Source organism: Petromyzon marinus, chromosome 12 (assembly GCF_048934315.1).
Source record: "Petromyzon marinus isolate PM22_M1 ecotype Great Lakes invasive population chromosome 12, UKy_Petmar_22M1.pri1.0, whole genome shotgun sequence".
NCBI lineage: Eukaryota > Metazoa > Chordata > Hyperoartia > Petromyzontiformes > Petromyzontidae > Petromyzon > Petromyzon marinus.
The window spans coordinates 7,959,536-7,983,003 of NC_133678.1; the positions used below are offsets into that span (position 1 = coordinate 7,959,536).

Below are 23,468 nucleotides of genomic sequence, written 5' to 3' on the forward strand. Positions count from 1 at the left end.
ATACCTTGAAGAGTGTCTCCGAGTTGACAAATGCTGCTTCCTTGCTCGTTAGTTGCCGATGCGCGGTGTGACCTCTGCCACCGACCAACCACTTCTTCCCTATGCCCAACTCCATGGAGTCCCGGTACACGGGAGGTCGCGGGCTCGATCCCGACCTTGACGTTTGTATATTTGGAGTTTGCGTGTCTCTTTCCCCATGGTCGCATGGATCGTCCGATTTTTTCCCCTCCATATTTAAAAGCATGCGTTTAAAGAAGTGGTTCTTAACCTTTGCTGCAGGTTCTCAGAAAAAAACCGGCATCTCGCACCCCAGGTTAAGAACCACTGGCTTAGACGTATTTGGCTGCTATACATTTCCACATGATGATAAGCCACTTTGTTGAGCTATCATTTGTGGCCAGGTCGCTTCTGAAAAAAAACTACATAGCTCAGTGGGCCTTACCTGGTAAAATAGTTTAGTTTTAAAACGTTAATGTCACCCATATGTGCAAATATGATAGAGCACTAACAGCATTCAAATATTAGTTTTACTTTAATGAGCACTCGCGACGACTATATCATGTTCAATCAACTATTCCTATTATTAACAAATGGTAATAACCCACCGATTTACTCCGTATTAAATAAAACCACCTATTCTGTGATTATTTTCCCTTCCAAAGACATGAGCTCTTCTATATATTATTTTATACTTTCTCCAGTTCATATGCCTGTCTCATGTGTTTCCAGTCCAGGTGGTTCCATTTTCACCGGCGTGGGCGGTAGATGGACTGGACGATTCCCCAGTGCCGTCACAGCCGCTCTCACTTCACGGGTCATCGTGACATCCGTAGTTTGCGAATCGCCGACACGCACGCCTTACCACATTGCCTTCCTTGCAAAAAAAAAAACTGTGACGCGATACCGCGAGCCATGAAGGTGATGTGGAAACAAATGCGCTTTTAGGAAAGTCTATTATTTAGAAACGTCAGTCGTACCCATTCAAAACACGCGAATCACATTGAAAATATTGCCCTTGCATCGAGCCACGCACGCAACCTCATGATCAGAATTCTTTTCCCCAAATGCCGGATGAGTGCCATGCAAGATGATACCTCATCCTGTGAAAGCAATGCATCACACCTTGTATAAGCACAGCCTTGAAAAGGCAGCGCGTGCTTACGTTACACTCGCGAGGGAGAGAAGGGCACCTTCTGATACATGCAAGCTGCTCCGGATAAAAGCACCGCTGGACTTACTCCCAAGGGGTGTGATTACATCCAGCTTCTATAGAGCCACTTCGCGACAAGCATGTGGTGACCACTCTAGTTGAGGTTACAACAATGGCCACCGATTTATTGAACCGTCATCAACAACGCAACCGTTAGCGGCAAATGCAGAGTAGTGCAAACTTTCTTGAAGCCTGCCACCTGAAGGCAGCTATACATTTCATGAAAATCACGTTTGCACAAGTTCATCTTACCAAAATAAATTCCGTAGCGCAATTCAAGCACGAAATGGGCTCAATGTGTTCAACTTTCCGCATAGTATAATGTTGCAAGCAAAGGCCTCTCCGACAACCGAATTACTATGGATTCTTAGCTTTTAACATTCATATAATTTCCTTACCACAAATCCACCATATCGATCCAGATAACTCTGCTGCACCCGACTGTGCAGTGTAGCAATGTCTTCCGTGCCACAAATCAGTGCTAACCTGGGAAGAACGTTCAAACACCGGATACACGAGTGTCAGCTCTTAATTCCAGGTGGTGGATGAGGTGTACAATGTTGTCAATATGTATTAAATGTTGCTATTCCCGGTTACACCATTGTCACCATCATCAATAGGCTACCAAGGAAAATGTTCTATCGAGTTGTGTTTTTTTTTTATTCTGCTGCATTCTACATTACATTATTACCCTTTGAAAAGAGACGGTGCAAGTCTCAATGGGCCTATATTTAATTTCCTGTTTCAAACAAAGGATACCATTGTGAACTATTATTGCCAATGGGCCTATCCATTGGGCGGTAGATGAGTGTGACATAAAAACGGTCAACGGGACAACACCGCATTTAAAAAAACAAAGACGTTACAATTGGAATGCTGGACACAAGACGGAGGTTCCCGTCTGCAAGGTGCTTGGGAGGGGTGGAGGAGTAGTTGCGGGGGTGGGGGTTAGTTGGCTTCGGCAACTGCACGTTGATGCTCGCCGCCCAACATCGCCATCATCGTGGAGACCAACTCGGGCAGGTCCACGTCGTGCTTCCAGCCCCAGTCTTGCCGGGCGTTACTGTCGTCGAAGCTCATGGGCCAGCTGTCCGCTGCTCAGAGGTCAACACACAAATACAAAGACCCCCCCCCCCAAAAAAAACATATAGCATTAACAAACTGTTGGGGCAAGCGTTGTTAGCGAGCACCTATGAAGGCTCGGCACGACACACGAGGGGGTGGGTGGTCAGAACCATGCCCAGCCGCCTTTGTCTCCCAAGTGGAAATGTTTACACACCGTACCAGGTACTCATTTGAGGATGAGTCGACCTAGGGGAGGCCCAGGGGCCAATTGAGATAACACTATGCAACACAATTTTTGTTCCTGGGTAGTAAGTGTTATTTTCTAATTGCTTATGCCTCAAAAGTATAGAAAATGGCTAGTATTATTTCCCACAAACTTTGCTTTTATGGCCAGGACTTTATGTGAAGGAATGACACAAATGTACACGTTTCCTCATTGAAAAATAGGTACATTTCAAAATCTCACAAAAGCAAAGTTTGTTGGGAATAAAAGCCATTTTCTGTACTTTTGAGGCATAAGCAATTGGAAAATAACACTACCCAGGAGGAAAAAATTGTTACAGTGGTGTTGGCCACTTGGTGTTGGCCACGAGCGGGAATCAAACTCGGGTTCCCGGGTAAGTAGGGCAGCGTGCTAACTGCTACACTACCGCTCCCCACCAACACACACACGCGGACGCACACACAATGATAAAAACCCAATTTAGTGCCACAACGCGTTGGGGCAAGTGCTGCGTGTCAGTGGGCACTGGGCACTGATTAAAGCCAGCACGGGAACTGCGAGCGATTGCATGGCCAGCACCACACGCATCAACAACCTCGGCGTTCCCACACCGGAACCAAGAAATTAAGGCTGAGCCAACATAGGGGAAGCCCGGCACATGTCGCGGATGTTATCCACAACCGTGAACCAAGTGCGATGATAAAAAAAACTGCACCACCGCTACCCACACAGATATGGGACAACCATAATAAACCGGCGCATGACCAAATGCAAGCTTTGACAAGTAAACACAAACGTCACTTGATCACCGAGCATTTTGTCAATACAATGGTTCAAATCTGCAGGCGATTCAATGCGAGCATCCCAGTGTGGTGCTTTAATAATGAGCGATATATATACGTCCTCCACAAATTCTCAAGGAAACGCACTCCCCTGTGCGATCCTGAAGCTCATAATCTCACATTGTGAACTGTTTGTGTTCAGTTGGGTTTATCGTGCCAGAATTTGTGATGGTTGTTTTTTGGGGGGGGGGAATGGGGGGAATGGGGGCAGTGTCCAAACACCATTTATTGCAACATTGCCAGATCATGTTCCTCAATAACTCCAGGATCAAGGCGAAATCGATGCATTGATTCGGAACAACATTGTACGTATATTTAAGGCTTAACTTTTGGTAAATTGAAGTCTAAAAACTCGCCAGGCCATTTTGTGATACGTACGGGACCCATACTTTTAACATTTGCAATGGCACCGGAGAGAGAGTGTTTTATGCAACAAGTCGGTGCTGAAGGTGCTCAAAAGTAGCTTGCAACTGGAGCTTGAGGGATCACATTAACCCCATCGCATGCAAACACATACCAATCATAACACACATTTGTCTTCATTATTTAAGTTGCAGTACCAGTATTCAGCAGTGTTTAAATTTGCAGTATGGGAGCAGAAAATACATTTGGCACATAATTGCCAATTCTCATATTTTCTGTGGTTTCGTCTCCAATTTTTGGCCAAACCCTTTGATCAATGTGGCCGGTTTTCAATAGGGCAAGTCCCTTGGAGCAACACAACTTTATACTAGAAGTTAATTCACATTGGATGACATTGTCGGTTTGTGTATGAGAGTTAAAATACATACCATTACAAACGGACATGGCTAATACATACATGCTTTCAACTGTAGCTGAAAGCATGTATTAGCTCTATTACCTGTCCAACCTTAGTTAGAGGGAGAGGCCCAGACAGGCAAACGGGCATACATAGACATGCCCGAGTCAAACAATTAATCAGAAACAGAGGTTTTGACCAGACAGCAACTATCCAACCAACAGGATAACCAGGACAACCTAGACAAGATGTAGTAAGGGTGGAGACTTGGTGGGATTCCTCAACAACTCCTAGAAATGCCTGCAGTGGTGCATGGAGAAGAGAGCTTGAGAGAAGAAATGCTCACCGATGGCCTGACGCGTGGTGTCGGGCTTGTACTCCACGTGCAGGTGAGGCACGTGTTTGCGCACCTCAGCCACCAGCTCCTCAGGGCAAAAGCTCATGGCGCCGATGTTGTAGGTGCGCATGGACAGGGAGTCGCCGGGCGTCTCGAGGAACTCGAGCGTGGCTCGCAGGCAGTCGTCCACGTACATCATGGGCAGCCGAGTCTCGGGCTGCAGGAAGCACTCGAAGGAGCCCGACTTCACGGCGTCGTGGAAGATCTGCACGGCGTAGTCTGCAACGTGCGCGTACGGGACGGGGAGCGGTTGCCCGCTAGTTAACGCATTTCACTGTGCTCCGATCCCTAGTAACTTGTGCACGATTCCTGATCTCAGCGGTTGATGATTCCTGAAACAGTCCTGGGCATCTCCCCGAAGACATTTCAGCCTTAAATGGGCACTTAGCGTCGGTGTGGTCCTGTCAACTAGACTGTGTTGCGCCCGAAACGCCGTGATTTAATTTATTTTAATTTTTTTACCTACGTGACTTCACCGAAAAAACCAAAGAGTATGAATCCTTGCAAGTCACAAAAACTTCAAATCTAGAATTAGACCCCATGATAAGCTGGGCTAGATATGGGGAGCATTTGTAGGTGTGAGTATGCGACGTCTAGGCATTTGCTTATACCAGTAGTGCCTCCTCCAGGCTGGGTGTCTGCCGAGATGATGCCTGGGTAGCGCAGACTGCGGAAGTCCAGTCCGTATTTGTGATGGTAGTACTGGATGGGAAGATAACCTGTGGTTAAGCAAGTAGCAGACTGCCTATGGTAAAAAAAAACAAAAAAATCGGGCTCACAGCGAACTAATCATCACAATACAACTTTCATATTACCATGAATAAAATGATAAGTTAAATGGGGTTACGGTGTTTAAAACTACTCCAGATATCGACTTTAGCATCATATTCCCGCTGGATGTTGCTTGAGATCAATACGTCACTGCCGTGAAATGGGCAGCACTGGAAATGTTGGGGGTGACAATGAAATCTCCATCGCCTTTGTGCATTAACGGCAATGTAAGTCAGCGCACATGTGGTGCCCAGCAGCTGCAGATACAGTACACATACTTAGGCTTGATAGAGAGCCAACATTATACAATCTCCACTTTAGAAGTGCAATGGGATGACACTGGCGAGGCTGGGAACATGGATGGCGGACTTGGGACTGATCTCTCGTCTCGTCTTGCGAAATTGGATTTCCTTCCGGAGACGTAATCGGTTTCGGGACTTCTATGGATGCTGCGCTCCGTTGGCTGTGCGCGCAGATTCATCGTTTTATTTCCGTTTTCTAGAAGTAAAGGGTAATGACGCAACCCTGCAGTTGCTCGCTCACACCACTTGCTGGCAAAAGGGGCCTCCACGAGAGGGAGTTCTTGAGAGCCTCACTGGTGGCTATTTTTGGACTACTCCTCCAAAAGGCGGTGGGAACGCACACTTTAACCCCCCACCTCACGCCACCTGCCGATTGGCTCGCTTGCTGGCTGGACAGATGTAGCGGGTGGGTTGATTTACGAAGCTTGCCCATTGGTTTAACTGCTACGCTGGGAGATAGAGTTGACCTGGTAACCTCTGCATTGCAAGTCCAGTGCGCTAAAATATCATCCACAATGTCCAGTGTTCTCCATCATTCATTTGGCCTAGTTTTCGAATTTCATTCTCAAAAATGCCCCCATTCGTTTCCCCATCCACGCTTTGTTTTATCAGACGTTTTGTGATGCACGGTGCTCCGAGATGCTGTAATTTCACATATTTAAGCGTGCGAGCAATTAAAAATCCCCTGCGGTGAACAGTGAGTGGGCGGTGTAGGGGTGCCCAGACTCACCTCTCCCATGAGCTCCGCGTGCACCTTCGACACGCCATATATGGTCCGCGGGCGCTGCACACACAGGTCGGGCGTGTGCTCACGTGGGGACGTCGGGCCGAAGGCCCCGATGGTGCTGGGCACAAACAGCTTGAGTCCATTCTCTGCCGCGATGTCCAGCACATTGTGCAGCCCTGAGCAACCAGCCGGGTAGGTGATCAGTGCACGGGTTTAATGCTGGTCGCGCGTGCGCATGCGTGTGTGTGTACATGTGGGGAGCGATAGTATAGCGGTTAGCGCTACGCTGCGCTATGAACCTGGCGACCCGGGTTAGATTCCCGCTCACGGCCAACACCAGTGACGATTATCTGAACCGGTCCCGGGCCTCCCCTAGGTCGACTCAGCCTCAAATGAGTACCTGGTGCGGTGTGTAAACATTGCCACTAGGGAGACAAAGGCGGTCGGGCGTGGTGCTGGCCACCCACCCCCTCGTGTACCGTTCCGGCCTTCATAGGTGCTCGCTAACAGCACTTGCCCCCTACAGTCTGTTAAGGCTATATGGGGGATCTTTGTGTGTACATGTTGTATATATCCATTGCTGGGGGGCGGTAGTGTTAGCGGTTAGCGCGCTGCGCTTTATACCCTGTAACCAGAGTTTCGATTCCCGCTCAAAGCAAACAACAATGACGATTGTCTGAACTGCTCTTGGGCCTCCCCTAAGTCGACTCAGCCTCAAGTATCTCGAGGGAGACAAAGGCGGCCGGGTGTAGTGCTGGCCACCAAGCCCCTTGTGCACAGTGCCAGTCTTCGTAGGTGCTCACTAACAGCTCTTGCCCCTACAGTGTGTTAAGCCTACACGGGGATCTTTGCACATCTCTTTCAGTTGTCATGATTGGGAATACAGATGGTGCATCGTTGGTTCTTGTTCTGTGCTGATGCACCTCGGATCTCTATTACAAACCAGCTGGGTAACTGGCTAAAGGGGATGTTTCCATAGAACAATAAACATTTAATTGAATCTCAGTCATTTAAAATAAATGTGTCTGTTCCATGCCCTCCTGCTAGAAATCCTCCAACACTTCACATCGTTATAAATTTTACTTGGTAAAAGCGCTGTGGTAATGTCACTACCACTTATTAGCGAATCGTGATTGTTGTTGTATCTGTATGCCTGTGTGTGTGTGTAAAATAACTTGAATTTTATCTGAATAAGAACGATCGAATACTTAACTCTGTTTAATCTACGAGCAATTTCTTTCGGGACAAACGTATTATTTAAAGAAAGTAAATTCGCGTTAAGTTAGAAGGATTATTCAGTCCGGGTGCAACAATCAAACAGCAGGCAAACATTGTTGACCTTCCCCGGCACCTACGATTAGCACATTTAGCTTTGTACGATACGCGAAAGAAGTTCAACACACACGCGCACGCGCACGTACATGTTGGTGAAGGCTGGCAGCCGCGGCGACCTACCGGTGATGTTCACGTTGCGTGCGAGGACCACGTTGGCCTCCCCGATGGCGCTGAGCAGGGCGCTGTAGTGGATGAGCCACGTGATGCGGTTGTTGACCACGATCTCGCGCAGGTTCTTGTAGTCCAGGATGTCCGCGTAGATGAAAGGACCTTCACGCCACGAATGCACGCGCATTGTCTCAGCATCACCCATCCACCTGACCCGTCGTCACACCGTCCTCTGAGAATGGGCGTTAATTTAGAGGGCGTAAAAAAATATATACTTATTTTAGCCGTGGGCCTGAGTCTTGTCGACGACAGCCTGTGGAATTATAGTTGAGTCTAACGTCTGTGGATTTTTACACTTGGTCGCTCGCTTCGTCTCGTCGAATAAACTAGTCAAACATTTATCTATGCATGTCGAACTTGTTTCGCACCACACGCAGCCAATCGTGCTCCTCGCCTCTTGGTTGTTCCATTAATCTCGTCGATTTAAGAATGTAAATGTCTATTCCGCCCTTAGTTCTTCAACGATGTTGCGAGGGGCGAGTAATTTGCGCCCCCCCCCCCCCCCAAATTTCATCAGCTAATAATGTACACGTCTAACGCGCAATTCACCCGGATATCACAAGACGCCGTACAAAACACGCACATATGCCAGCCCGACGCATGAGTGAGCTTTGATAGGAACGGTCTCAAATGCAGCAGCTTTTAAAGGGAGGCGTTTGTTTAATCCGACTCCTGTGTGTGTGTGTGTATATATGTCGTCTCCTGACCTCTGGCAGGCGTGTTGTCCACTCCACGGCGGCGGCAGCGGCTAAAAGGCAACCCATGAGCGTGGTGTAGGATGTCGACATGTGGTATGGTTCTCACCGTTAACAAACACGTCATTTGGTGGCTTCCGGATGTCAGAAAGGATGACATTGTTTTTTCCAAATCGTTGCCTGAAAGAGAGTAAGTCGCCGTGTTTTTAGGGCAGGCCCACGTCTGCCATTGGATGTGCGCAGGTGGAAATATGGCACCGAAACACGCGAAAGACAACCTCATGTGTACGATGATGCAAGATTCTCCGGTTATCAAGCGTACCTGAGCAGTTTTGCGAAGCCAAGGCCGAGCTGGCCCAAGCCACCTGCAGAATATTAACAATGCACATCTATTAGTCACTTCGTTTCAAAATTTAGAAGCTTTCTCGCAAATTAGGAACCTTATCGCGGTGCTATATTTCCAGAAAAGTTATTGTCGCACGTTGTGTCGGTGGCAAAGCTAAAGGTTAATCGCTGAGATTACTTGCTCACTCAACTGCTGGAAGAAATGTCTCCACTGTAGAAAGTTCTAGGCAGCCCCTCTATACAGGGCCTACCCTTCGACACTGACCTGACATTTTGTAAGAGGTGGGGGAGGGTACTCACACTTTAACCCGTCAGGCACGAACCTGCCAGTCATACTGCTGGGTGGACAGAGGTGGGTTGGATTTGAGAAAATAGTTTCAACTGCCGCCCCGACCTGTGGATCCGAGGTCCGGCACGTTAAACCACTACACGTGGCGGAATCCTCAAAGTATAGCACATGTGCTTGGAGGAAAAAAAAATTGTGCAAACCATTGCGATAAAAAAATTGTGCAAACCATTGCGATAAAAAAGTGATGGTTATCTGAAAAGAATTCCAAAGCAAAATTAGCAAAACGGTCTGTCATTATTTAATATTAATATGCTTGGTTCAGGAGGGTTCTGCCAAGTTATTTCGCAGTATGGGTCAATGTTCCTGCTATGTGTAATCCAAATTGAGTATCATGCAGAGTAACTTTTCAGCATTGGAAAGTTTGGCCAATACCAGTCACATTGTATGTTTTTTTTTGTTTGCTATGGCAGGAAACTGGAGAATCTGGAGGAAACCCATGCAGAACAGAGGGAGAGAACATCCAAACTCCACACAGAAAACCAAACCCACCAGGGCCCTTCTTGCTGCGAGGCATGAGTGGCACTACTGCACTGCCACCCCTGCCACCCTATATTCCACGCTTGCCGTCATGGAAGCGATGAAGGCACATGTGGAATAGACGTGGCCAAGGACACGTGGCAAAGACACAGGACAGCCCTGACAGTCAGGCATCCTGCACACTTAAACCCGCCAGCTGTCACATCCAAGCGACATCTATCGCCAGATGTGACATTAACTGCTTTGTCTAGCAAAAACATCTAACGGTGTACGAGTCGCATTTAAAAACTAATATTTGTTTAGATTTTTTTTTACAATTATCTCTATTATTTTTGAACGAAATTGAAAAGACAAATGTGTGGGAAAAACAATTATATTTCACAAAATACAGTTTAGGCTGGATATAAGCACACCCCTTGGGCGCAAGGGCCAGCTGTGCTTATATGAGGCTTGCATAGTTAACTAAAGTTGGCTTCAGATGTTCATCCCTCAGGCAAGCTTGGAATTTGTTTATTTAATGAACAATTTGCATATTAGTTTTTTTTTACATGCACCAACATGAGCCGGAATGAGCTGGCACAGACCTCGCGTTGCAAGGGCATTGTGCCCCGATTTGCTGGGCCCTGACTTGCTTTGGTGCATCTGCTAAAGGGCTCAAATTCAAATCTCGGTCTTCTCTATCACTGATGCCGACACTTGGTGCTGCCACGATGTAATCGGTAGCACACTGGACTTGCAGATCTTGTGTGAGAATTTTGAATTGTAGTTTGGGATGTCACTTCATAGACTAATTCTCTATGTTGTGATGCCTTTTTTCATGCCTTTTATTTTTGCTCCATTTCTTGATTTGTTTATTCTTATTATTATTTTCTGAGGGCCTTCATTTGCTTGGTAGTTGCTACGAATAGGATTTGTCGCTTCTATATAATAAGTGTACAAATTTGTGGGATGCAATTAGCATGAATATTATATAATTTTATAAGGAAGCCAGTGGAGCTGTGTACTTTAAAATCTCGATTGAAAACTTAATTTATTTAGACCTGTTTTTCGTGTTTAGATGGTTGTCCTTCCCCCAATTAAATCTACCAATACGGCAGTTGCAACAACGGTGCGAGTGTCTTAACCCTCCCCCTGCCACCGCCTCTGTCCTTAAAACAGCTGAGTAACACCAGTCAGCTGATCGGCAGGTCTCATATGGTGGGGTAAAATGTGGATAGATGTCTCACCGGCATGGAAGAGTTGAGCAAATACTCTAGGAGCTCTGGTAAACCTCCTTCTTAAAAAAAAAAAACCCCACTTGAACAATCGGCCAAAGATCTTCACTGACGGAGCTGTGTCTCGTTGCATCCAATGTGCACGTGCAAAATTTGACGCCAAACAGCGTTTAGAGTTGTAGCCACTTGGCTAGCTCAGCGCGTGAGAAGTTAAAGTTTGTGCACTCACGCCTCATCGGTAGAAATATATCGAGCGATGGAAAATTTTCGGGGTGGAATGATTCACTGACATTCATATTTAGCCTTGACCTCACGTGTTGAATCGTGTGTGCAAGAGCCAATGTTCAGATTTAGATGTGTATGTTAATTCATATATTAGATTAATGTAAAGCCCTTGTTGTCACCGGAGGTGCTACCATTCACCGCAAAAATAAAAGGAATCGATGGTTCTAGATTCACATGTGGGTTTCAGCCACCTGCGATTAAATTGAGTTCTTGAATATTTCAAACAATAACTACTATTATAACGGATCGTTCATTCATTGTTTTAAGGGAAAAAGCTAATTAACAGGCAAAGGGGCATTATTTAAAACATCTAATGAGGTGATGGGAGATTATGCACCGGTTGCAAAAATGCACCTTTCACTTTATTCAACGCAACAAAGCGAACAGCAATGCAACAATAACATCTCCCCACGTCGCCTTCGCATCACTCTCGTGGAGGTTGACCGCGGATGAGTGGCGCGCGCGTGGGGGCGAGGAGCCGGCAACTTTGACCCCCGCTCGAAACCCTCGCTTACGCGTCCCGTACCGGTGATAAGCACGCGGGGGTGATCCTCCTCGGAGAAAGACGCCGAGTGGAAGTTGGCGTCCGGGTTGATCTGCCGCGGAGACCAACTCTGGAAGCGTACGGACGCGACTGGCGCGGGCCGCGGGGGAGCCACCCGCGCCTTCCTCGCCGTCTCCACGGCCGCCCTGCGTAGGCCCGAAAGCATCTTGGGAGTGGCTGCAAAAAAATCCACGCAAATTTTTTTTTTTTGACAGTTAAGGCTGAATCCATCCAGTTTAAGAGGACACCGCAGCAACCAACCCTGTAGAATTACCTTTCACAATAGGAAGTTGTTTGGGTTCGATCGCGTAAATATATAAATGTGTCGTTTGAATCCGCCACCACTCGACACAGCCAACTAGTAAGGGTTGTCACGTAAACAGAACGTGGCCAATTCGTCACGAGTACAGCACTAACCGGTGTGTTGGAGAGCCAAGCCACAACATTTACAATCCGAGTACAACGTTTCGCCAGTAATTACAACTAGCTTCATCAGGCGACAGCCATATTTGTGGAGAAGTCCACCTGTTTATATATTTACGCGATATCACTCAAAAAACCTCTATCATGGATGATATTTGTCACGAATGCCTACGTGTTAAACTAGAATTGCCTTGTTTAACGTGGGGGGGGGGGGGGAGGTGTTATACAAAACTCACAGGGGGGAAGTGGGGGGCACACAACACAGTAACAATATGCACAGGCACGTGTGTTTATAGGTATGGGTGTTCGCGGAACAAATGGCCTTTGAAGATGAAAGGCCACTGGTGTGAGTCAGCGCCAACATTCGTTGACTTGACAATCAGAATCTGGAAGGGAATGGAGCCCTCTGCGGGGGGTGGGCTTGGTCTCTTCCAGCCCCCCCCCCCCCCCTTTAATGCTCTGGGGCTGCCTGCAAATCGTGATGAACAGTGGACGTGGCCCCGATGAGCTCAGGGATCAGGGCACTGAGCCAGCACCACCGAGATGATAGAATTAAATCTGTGGGTTTCAGCCACCCATGGTTAAACCGGGTTCTCAAGTGTGGCGAGTTGAGGATCTTGGCGCAGTCAAGAACGACTGCACAAATGAATCAAGCTTAAATGTGGGATTTCATATAGTTCAGCTAAATTCCAGCTGTGAGAATTATGAATTTAAAAAAATATTGGGTTGACTGTCATGAGATGATTAAAAAGAAAATGATGTTGGTGCCTGGTGTGTGGTCAAGTGCAACATTTTCCTCCCACTTTAAAGTGATATTGCTTTAAATTATCATCAAAGGGAAAATTACACTTTAATTCAATGCAACCAGCCAAAATGATTCTAATGCAAACCAATTGTTTTTGGCACTCACTTCTATGTTAAGCAAGTTCTGTAATTCAAACTTTTAAGGAGCCTCCAAGACAAGACATTTTAAAAATGCAAGTTTTACGGACGCAGAAATATTTTTTAAACGTCAGATATTGCAGATTACGTGTGTATAATTCCATACATGTAATAGTATACACTTATATGCTGCATAACTTCAAGTGGCTTGCGTCGAGTGTGCAAAATGTTTGTGCTCTGACGGTCTGTGAGTAGCCTACATAAACACTCGGTGCTGTTCAAGTGTTATCTACACGGGGCATGACCCAATTTTTTTTACAATTTTTTTTTTATCTTACCAGGTAAAACCCACTGAGCCTTACATCTCTTTTTTTCAGAAGCGGCCTGGCCACAAATGATAGCTCAACGAAGTGGCTTATCATCACGTGGAAATGAAGAGCAGCCAAATACTCTAAACAAATACAGATCATTGCAGTCAACATGTTTTTTTTCTGAGAAAAGTCAAACAAACAAAAAAATATATATGTTTTCATCAAATCAGCAAAAAAATACAATTTGGACCATCAGCAACAAGTCAGCAGGAAAGCAAATTCTTCGAACTTGGGAGCTGGCAAAGTATGTAACACGATAACACATCCGCAGTATAGGACTGATGACGATAGAACTCAATCCACTCAGCCAGGAGTGTCTCTCGCTCACCGTGCCATTGCGACACGGCAGCACGTTTGCCGGTCTCCTACTTCACACGTGAACACAACCTTCCTGGCCACAAACCGCCGACGAAAGCAAATGCAAACGAAGCCCACGTCTAACGAGCGCAAACAGACGTGCGTGGAGGTGACCCAAAATGGCAAAGATGCAGTGGCGGCCGCTCAGCGAATATATTGGTGAGGTATGGAAGCCGGCGATGGGGGCATGAGGGGGCGGAGGGGAAGCAAGGTGAGGCAGGGGGTCATATGCAGTTCATCATTTTCATGACACTCGTTATGTTTTTTTCCCCCAACATTTTTTGTTAGGAATAAGGCTCCGGCCCCCACTGGTCTATTAGGAGGAGTGGCCACTGCGAATGTATATGGAGACAAACGGTGTCTCATGCGCAGCAATGCAATTTGATAAATATCTAAAATGACGATAGATAAAGCTGCTAAATATATTGTTTCGTACAGCAGCACTATGTTCATGAGCTAAATGCCAATGTCGAGGTCTGCTAGCCACGACGAGAGGGCTTCAATGAGTTTGTGTAGTTTTGCTGTTACTCCACCGAAGGAGCGCATGCTACAGCGGTTCACTATATGGTCCACATATGGGGGGGGGGGTTGAACGGCCGCAGGCACCCCTCACGACAAAGTAAACTGTTCTTTACATTGGGCCAAATAGATGGGAAGATTAGCTATAGCCCAAGGGGTCAGCCACCAAAATAACCATAGGCGGCATTTTTCTTCGAATTCGGTGAAACAAAAAAATATTTCAAGAGCCACAATGCGCGTGAATGTGAGACGGTAGTCCTTAATAAAAAAAAACGTCGCGAAACAGTCCTTGGAGAGCCGCAGGTTGGCCAAGCCCTGCTCTCGCCAGTGCATCTGGGGGGGCTTCTAAAGGCACTGCAGTCGGTGGATTGCCTCTGTGGGAGAGCAAGAGGGGGCCTCAGGGGCTCCAGAAAACCGGTCAACGCCAGTTCCAGCCAGACCTGTTCTTGCGTAGAACATCGCCTGACCAGTCAGTCATACGTGCTATCTTTGACACGTCCTAACATTATCTCCTCTTAGACCATCTGTCCCACTCCACTTTCGACTCACCACACACAGGCTTGGGGAAATATGTACAGCCATACATCACGGTTTAAAAGTTTAAAAAGTCAACTATTATTGACAGGTTTTTTTTACGTGAAATAACTTTCCTTGCAAACAAATGTTTTTATTTTATGTGATGTATGGAAATGCTACCGCGGAAAGAATCGGATCCTAATAGATTGTTCAAGTTACATACTAAAAAAAAACAGTGATACATTTTTTAAGTTAACGGTATAATTGCTTTCGCTTATAATAAATAACACAAATTGACGATGTTTATTATTTCACGTGCTAATATATTAACGTGCTATTATCGGCATTATTAAATTGTCTAAACGCCTATAACTTCTCATTCAAAGTCAATATATGTGTCTGCAATACAAATCAACCGAATTTACAGACATGCAAAAACACGAATGTGAGCGTCGTTCTTCCAATACAGACTGAAAGAGAGGCAAGTGCCATTCGCTCGTAGTATTACGAAACACATCCATTTGCCAATGGAGGGTCACGCTTTTAAACTTGAAAAAAAATACGGTCCATGTCAGTACAAGACAGTCAAGGCCAGACAATAATCTAAAGTGCGTCATATATGTAAACATTTTTTAACAGAAGTTAAAGCTCAGTTCTAAACTCGTAATGTGGAACAAAAGGGTTCAGACCTAGTTGCATTTCTGACCAACCACAATACACGATTTTAAAGATTTAGCGTAGAACTTAATCGGCTACCGACAAACAATTAAATTGTTTTGGTCGTAAATGTGACGAATACATTAATTGTACCTTCAAACCCTTGGGATAAACGGCATTTAATGTTTTACAGTGTAGTGCAAATTAACGTTATATGAAATTGGCATCAGCCTCAGAAAATACCTCACGACGAGGGGGAGAAAACATGATGAAAATAGCACTGCAAGACGCCTCTGCAGTGGCAAGCATCATCTTATAGCCATACATCGAGGGTCTCAGCTCCTCACGAAGGACAGATAAATCTGTTGGCCCTTGTCCAAAACGTGGAGCAATTTTAACCTTATTTTTCTCACCGCCTGCGAGCATTTCCCAATGCAGAGGCGTCTTGCAGTGATTTTTTTAAATATGGTATCAACCTATTATTTATATTACACGTGCAGTAGCACTTTTAAAGAACCGTCTCATGTCAGATCAGGAATCTGGCTCCAATCGTGTTTTCCCTGGGTTTATTTGGCTTTTGCCGTTCCAGAATTCACTCCTCTCTCACTGTGTATGCACATCGGTAGTCGGTGTCAATAGCATCTTAAGACTTTTATATATCTTTAACGTATTCTCCCACACCTCTGAATGTCCTTTCGATATTCACATGACCTCAAGGGTCATATGGGGCAATTAAAACAAATGTTCCCATCAATTTTGAAAAATGAAACGCGTAACATTGTGATATAACACAAATAAAACGTATGTTATTTTATTTTATCAATTTATTATTTTATTCTCATTCTACGTGACTTTACCGAAAGAACCAAAGAAAACGTATGTTTATTTATTTACGTAACTTTTATTTTAGCCAACAGCACCTTGGCATATATTGAAACTTGAGATACTGTACTTGGTTCAGTGAAACGTGTATCTTGTAAAAATATACTAAGCATCGTTGGTTGAATTGTAATGTACATTATTGTGACATTTACAGATACCTCGTTTAACAAGTCCTTTTCGTTAATTATTGCCATATTTTATCTTTCGGCTTATATATAGAGAAACATTTCAAAATAACGCTCGAGTGTTAAGAAAATGAAAACATGTTTATGACTCATTCACTGTTGGAGTGCGGATGTCTGGGTGAGAAAAAACGCCCCCATTGGCTCCCAAGACCTCCATTCAGCGAGGCTTAAAATAACACACCCACTCGCCCCTTACGCGATTGGCCAATTGCGCACACGCCTTTAGCGTAACGCAATTTTGGAATGTAAATCGATGCTTTAGTGTGGAGGGAGAAGGTTCATGGGGGGGGGGGGGGTAGTTGGCGAGGTGCGTCACGGTGGGAGTGGCTGGCGGGCCAACGTGGCCTATGTCGCTCTCAAACACGCGCGCACACCCTCCATCTGTCGTCCAATGAGTTTGGTGGGCGGCAGAGTTGGCCGACTTACTCTGTCGGAGTGGGGGGGGGGGAATTTCGCTTGATTTGTGCGAGGTCACGTCTGAATTTTTTCTTGTTTTTTCTCTCTCTTTTCGGTGGGCCCACGACTGGCTGGTTTGTTGTGCAAGCGGGCCATCCCGTATTTGGCCGTAGGAATCACTGGCACGCAAGCCCAAACTCGAGCGGGGTTGGGCAATATGTATTTCACCGTTGGAGTCATGAAAGAGGCGAGCGAAGCTAACCTTGCGCAGATTTGTGTCCCAATGCTTGGGGTGTTCACCAAGAAGGCATCTGCCAAAACTAAAATGTTGGTCATTATATAGGCCCTGTGCTTGGATAATCGTATGAAAATGCTTTGGCAGTAATTCTGACATGATTTAAATTTAGATTTGAAGTTTTCGTGACTGTAATGATCCCATAAGATATCTTATATAATATCCCTGTTACGAGCAGCTCTTGTCCACTACACCAAATTACTTGTTGCTGTGGCTATCCCACCTGATGACGGAAGCTCGTGTTGCTTCCGAAACGTCGTGATTTGATTAACTTTATTTTATACCTACGTGACTTTACCGAAATAACCAAAGAGTATGATTGAATGTTTTTAAATTCTGAGCATATACATTGACATTCCTCAGCTGCACTGTATTGACATAGGCGTAAATCTGCGTAGAATTTAAATATATACATTTTAGAGTAAAAACTTGCAAACCTGTTTTTCTCACCAGATTCATGCAACCCTATTTTTATTTTCAACTTTACTAATTTTGTGGACCCGCGTCAAATCCCACGTGGCATATGTTAGACGCGAATAAATGCGTATTTATAGAAATAGTAACCGCGATTTTGTGCAACGTGATACACAACACGAGTGCGCTGATGTGCGTGGCCAGTATATGGCGTGATTAAAATCCGACTCCCGAATGGCTCACGCGGTTTGTGTCATGAAGCCGCTCAATATCTAAGCACAGAACAAAAAAAACACGACAGTTTTTCTTAGCCTGGCGTTATTCACGTAAACGCCGTTGTTGTGGTGGTTGTGTACAAAGCACGGCGTGTGCCTTTGAATTGCAGGACATCGCATCACCTAGGAGGTCACGGTTATTGCATCGAGTGTTTACCAACTGTGATTCAACATGTAACATGTATAAGAAAACTGCTAATGGGGGTCCCACAAGGCTGCCTGCTGTCCACACCGTGAAACTGGATTGCCTACTTTCTGCCGTACGACATGGGATCGGTACACCACCACACGCTGTGTTTTGGCCAAAGTTGCCATTACCTTAGGGCTTGCTGCGTCGTTTACGCTGCAGTATGGCGAGCAGTGGAGAGCAACTTTCACGGGTTAATGTTACAGAGCACTGAGGGATGGATCACTTCAGAGGCTTTGGCGTCCCAGTGCCACGTGCCATGTTCTCCTTATTTGTGTTTCGTCGGGGAGTAAAGTTGTTGTTGATATGTCAACGACAGGAATTACTGGGCATGTGCCCCCCCCCCCCAATATTCAAATTTGCTCAAAATCCCCCCCCAATATATTGCTATAAAATAGATTTCTGTTTATATGATTGTGGTTATGGTTGTACTTTATTAATCCCTAATCCAAACATGATGCCTTGAATAAAGGTGTCAGTTTTTGTGCCAGTTATAAGGGTAAAACCTATTCCTATATCTTGTTTCTGGCAAAGGAGGTCTCATAATGTAAATGCTCACCCCGAGCCCTCAATACTCTGATAGTGCGCTGTTTTTGAGTTGTACGCCTGTTGGTGTCTTCTGGTCCAACACCAATGGAGACTAGGCTCTAAGAAAAGCTGTCTCGGGTGTGGACCAATCAAATTCAAGGACAGTGCATATTATTATCAGAGTTGTCTTTTTTGTTTGCATTCTGACTGCTTGTGTTGTGGTTTTTGCAAACATGATGCCTTGAATAAAGGTGTCAGTTTTTGTGCCAGTTAAAAGGGTAAAACCTATTCCTATTTCCAATAAATAAAGAGTCCATCCCGTGTGTTAGTGAATTTTTTTTTATATTTTAGGCAGGAAATTCGTTTTCAAATTTAGATTTTTTTCTGGAATGGGGGGGGACCCCAGACCCCCTGGAAGATTTGGTCCCGCCCAATGTTGACTCCATGGCTACGCCCTGGCTTGGCATAACACGTGAAGGAATGACACAAGTAAGTGCACACGTTTTCCCATTGAAAATCGGTAAATTTCTAAATATCGCCGTCCTGGTCACAAAAGCAAAGTTTGTGGGGAATAATAGCCATTTTCTGTACTTTCGAGGCATAAGCAATTAGGAAATAACACTTACTACCCAGAAACAAAAACAGTGTTACAATGTGTTATTAATGGAGTGGATTATTAACTTTGCTTTTGTGTCCTGGTCACACAAGCAAAGTTTGTAGGGGAAAAATTGCAATTTTCTGAAGTCTTGAGGGATAAGGGATTCGAAAATATCACTACCCAGGAACAATTTTTGTTTGTTTGTTACACAGTGAATTATCAATGGAACGCAGGTTCTATTTAAAACTTCATGTGAAATGTGGGTTTTTTTTAACAGTACGGTATATGTATTTTGTATTGCTTAACATTTAGTACGACAGTATATGATGTTGTTGTGACATTATATCGCATGTGCACCATATTGCTTTATTGCTCCAAGCCCCCCTGGAAAACAAACCAGATACGTTTTATCTCCACGTTCTAAATGAAGGACATGGTACCTGGGGTCCCATTGTTCCCCCTTCATAGAACTCTCTTGGGGGAGGGGGGGGGGGTCATGCACCCACCCACCCCCGCGCAAGGCAGTGTGTGTACATGGACATGCGCAGCCTTGTGGTCGTCAATCTACTGCTGGATGAGGACCTCCCCACGCCGCGCAGGTCGCGAAACAAATGTTGCCCCTCTCTCATCACGCTGGTGAAGCCACGTGGAGGTGCGGGAGCACAGAAGTACAGCACAACGGTGACGCTCGTCTTTGCGGCTTTGGTTAAAGCAGACGCGCACAGTTGCGGGAGCGTACAAATTCAGCAGAAACGGTAACGCTTGGCTGTGCCACTTGGTGAAAGGAAGGCACGCGCAGACGTGGGAGCATAGAAGTACAGCACAACGGTGCTTGTTTCTGCGCTGTCCTCTGCTGTCTAGAACGTGGCTCTAACGCAGTGCAACGGGTCGTGAGCACGTTTATCAATATGGGGCAGTTATGTGCATAAACTAAAACACACACACCTATTCGTAGTTTGGTATTTAAAACCGTGCGTAGAAATACAACATTAAGAAAACGGTTCCATTTTGATACCGTTGTAATTCAAATGGGACGCCATGTAAATTCGTCAATTAATGTTAACGTGTTATTCAATTGTGCTGGGCCAATTTGGAACGAACGATAATTGGCCCTCGGCTCCAAGCCCCAACCAACTCGCACCTACTGACGTTGGTGAAGTATGGTCAAACAACGCCCCATGATCGGGGTGGGGAGGGGGGGTGAGAAGGGGCTTCATCCAGCAGTGAATTTTTATTCCTGAGGCCTGCTCGTTACTGATGGCGACCTACTTCAGGGAGTCCTTCATCCAACAGTGGATCGACCATGGCTGATGGAGCAATTGACGAACTGCCGAGCGCAATAACGGGACTTTGACCTAATACGCGAAATGAATTAGTCACTAAATACATTTTATTAATCGCCTTTAAATGGGGGGGGGGGCATGGAAAAACGCAAATGCGACACCCTCCCCGCCGCCCCACGTTGCAAGTCGCGCGATAATTTGCTCACTCCCACGTCAATCACCGTAATTAACGCTCAAGGGGAATCGGCCACGTCGGGCAGAAATGTGGACTTTCGCGTTTCCCCCACACCCCCCCTTTCCACTCTGGTCACAATCGGCAGGCGCATTGCATAAGCATCGGGGCTCGGCAGCTTTGCCAAGCCACGCTTTGTAAAGCTGTTGCAGATGATAGCCAATGCAGTGGGCGGGGGGGGAGTGTTTTTTTGGGGGGGGGGAGTGTTTTGGGGGGGGGATGGTTTGGGGGGGGTGTTTGGTGGGGCGAGTGTTTGGGGGGGCGAGTGTTTGGGGGGGCGAGTGTTTGGGGGGAGTGTTTGTGGGGGGGGGAGTGTTTGGGGGGGGAGTGTTTGGGGGGGGTGTTTTGGGGGGGGGGGGTGTTTTGGGGGGGGGGTGTTTTGGGGGGGCGAGTGTTTGGGGGGGCGAGTGTTTGGGGGGGCGAGTTTTTTTGAGTTGGAGTATTTTGGTGAAGATGGAAGAGTGTTTGGAGGGAGAGTGTTTGGGGGGGGGGGTGGAGAGTGTTTGGGAGGGAGAGTGTTTGGGAGGGAGAGTGTTTGGGAGGGAGAGTGTTTGGGGGGGTAGTTTTTGAATTCACCGCGTTGGGAGCTGTGGGGCCAGATCAGCACCCTCCCCGAGCCCTTAACAATCAGCCCCGCGTTCAGCAGCGGGGCGAAGCGCGAATTACTGCGCATTTAGACTTAGCAGTTTAAAAAAATACTCGAAATTGCCCAAATATATAAGTAAATATATAAATATATAAGTTAAAGCTTATATTCTACCTACGTGACTTTACCGAAATAACCAAATAGTATGGATTCCTGCAGTCACAAAAGCTTCAAATCAAGATAAAATCAAGATTAATGTGAATAAATGACCCAAATTTGCGCCAGAAATCGTCGAGAGCTCGGAACGCCAAGCAGGTTTTGAGCCTGGGTAAGTGTGTGGATGAATAACTAAAGTGGACAAGCATGCTTTCATAGGCTTGCGCGTCATGCATGTATGTTCGCATGTTAAACCTCTTTCGTGTATACGTGGTGGACAGTGCAGAATAAAATATACTGTGTTATACTCCACTTCTGTGTTCCCACGATTACGTTTCCTGCCTTCACCGGACACGCACCGACCAGCTGTGGTGAAGTATGGCTTAATCCCCCCCTCCCCCCGCCACAAACCCACACGACGTGCGGAGACTCTCATCCAGCAGTGGATGGAACAAAGGTCTGTACATGAACGTGTGTGTGAGACGTCCGAGACACGTGAATGCGAGCAACTTTCACAAATAAGCGGACGTCTTCCAAAACTTCAGCTGCGTCGATTTATTGGCGATTACAATTGCGTATCGCAAAGCAAACGTGGGGCACACGATGTTCGCTATGAAAAAAAAACATTATCATCACATCGTATTATACTCGACGAGCATTAAACCAACGTTGTTACAAAGTTAAAGTTATTGTAAAAACAAATAAATTGTTTTCCACGCGTCTCCAAATCGGCACTGAAATTATATTTTACAGAAATTTATCGGCGAGTTAGTGGATCGAGGCGTTGCAATTCCGTATCGGTTATTGGGGATGTTTGACCATACTTCACCAAGCTGGACAGGGGAGTCAGTGAAAATGTTGTGGGGTGGGTATAGGGGCAGGCCCCGGTGTATAGATCGCTCGCCACTGATGTGAGCCGTGACCGGTAATCGAACCCAGGTGGCCGGGTTAAATAACGCAGCGAGGGCCGCTTTAACAGCAACTACAATCGGTAAAAGAACGACGAACTCTGATGATGAATACCCCTAAACACCGCCTCTAGCGATACTCTTGCGTTGTTGTGTGGACAACTTACGGCCACTTACCTGTTGAGTGCGAATTGCGAATAAATGATTGTCAGAGCAGAGGATGACGAAGCAGAAGCAGCAGCAGCGGCGGCAGCAGCAGCACGTATCCAAATCGGAGTTGAGATGGGCTGAGGGAAGAGGAGGCTTTTTGGTCTCATTAAATCCGCTACGTGGGTGTGTCAATTACGTAATATTGGGAACGCCACCCATTGGCCGGTGTGGATGCGGCAGGCAGCAGCGGCAGCAGCACGTGTCCAAATCGGAGGAGTTGAGATGGGCTGAAGGAAGAGGAGGCTTTTGGGTCTCGTTAGATCCGCTACGTGGGTGTGTCAATTACGTAATATTGGGAACGCCACCCATTGGCCGGTGTGGATGCGGCAGGCACGCACGCTTTGTGAACGGGTAGTGGAGGCACGCGTGTAATAAGGTCAACCACCTGTCCCAGTGGTCTCTTATTTCCAATGGGGGGGGAGGGTGTGTTAGTCCGCGGCATTTAACGTGAAAGGGCACCCGCATATAGCGACGGAGCACACAGCACCACATCTAAAAGTTTTGTTGTTGTTGAAACTAAATATGCACCGTGATATTTCCACCGTTTACATCTGCGGCGTGCCGTGTGTTGAATTTCTTTCGCGCCGTGCGTAGCCAACAGTGCCGAATCGAGGGGAGGTGGACGGCGAACGAAGGAGACGGAACGATGAAATTAATTCGCGTCCGTGTGCTAGATCGATATATATATCACGGCTGGTTTTTTAAAACACCGCTTGAATGCTCAACTTATTTTACATCGATCCCAAAATGACCCTTACCTTCTGAAAGCGTCACTGAACGTTGCTCAAATGTTTCAATCGGAAAGTATTGTGCAGTATATGACATACGCGTAGATTAGTGGCTCGTGACATGACATCAACTCGAAATCAACCCTGTACCAGCATGACCTTGTTTATTGT

General features: G+C 46.2%; 1 protein-coding gene and 1 long non-coding RNA gene across 2 annotated transcripts; one reads left to right on the plus strand and one right to left on the minus strand.

The window, feature by feature from the left end:
• Window positions 1-1,308: 1,308 nt before the first annotated feature.
• Window positions 1,309-22,802, minus strand: LOC116941601 (L-threonine 3-dehydrogenase, mitochondrial-like). The gene is made up of 9 exons (XM_032952805.2): window positions 22,537-22,802; window positions 11,692-11,886; window positions 8,818-8,860; window positions 8,605-8,675; window positions 7,753-7,902; window positions 6,301-6,473; window positions 5,109-5,199; window positions 4,447-4,716; window positions 1,309-2,304 (listed from the first exon to the last, which is right to left on the minus strand). The coding sequence occupies exons 2-9, from the start codon at window positions 11,873-11,875 to the stop codon at window positions 2,159-2,161; spliced, it is 1,128 nt and encodes a 375-aa protein (XP_032808696.1). The 5' UTR covers window positions 11,876-11,886; window positions 22,537-22,802; the 3' UTR covers window positions 1,309-2,158.
• On the plus strand, window positions 6,363-10,760 carry LOC116941602 (uncharacterized). Its single transcript, XR_004402702.2, has 3 exons — window positions 6,363-6,489; window positions 8,517-8,591; window positions 9,600-10,760. It is a non-coding gene; the product is annotated as an uncharacterized LOC116941602 (long non-coding RNA).
• Window positions 22,803-23,468: the final 666 nt, after the last annotated feature.

What these genes read in the sequence shown, in the direction of transcription:
- LOC116941601 (XM_032952805.2), bottom strand. Translation starts at nt 11,875, where the DNA reads ATGCTTTCGGGCCTACGCAGGGCGGCCGTGGAGACGGCGAGGAAGGCG. An exon ending in GGCTTCGCAAAACTGCTCAG is followed by an intron (nt 8,676 to 8,817) that starts GTACGCTTGATA and finishes ACTCTCTTTCAG; the next exon opens with GCAACGATTTGGAAAAAACA. An exon ending in ACGCGGAGCTCATGGGAGAG is followed by an intron (nt 5,200 to 6,300) that starts GTGAGTCTGGGC and finishes CTTCCCATCCAG; the next exon opens with TACTACCATCACAAATACGG.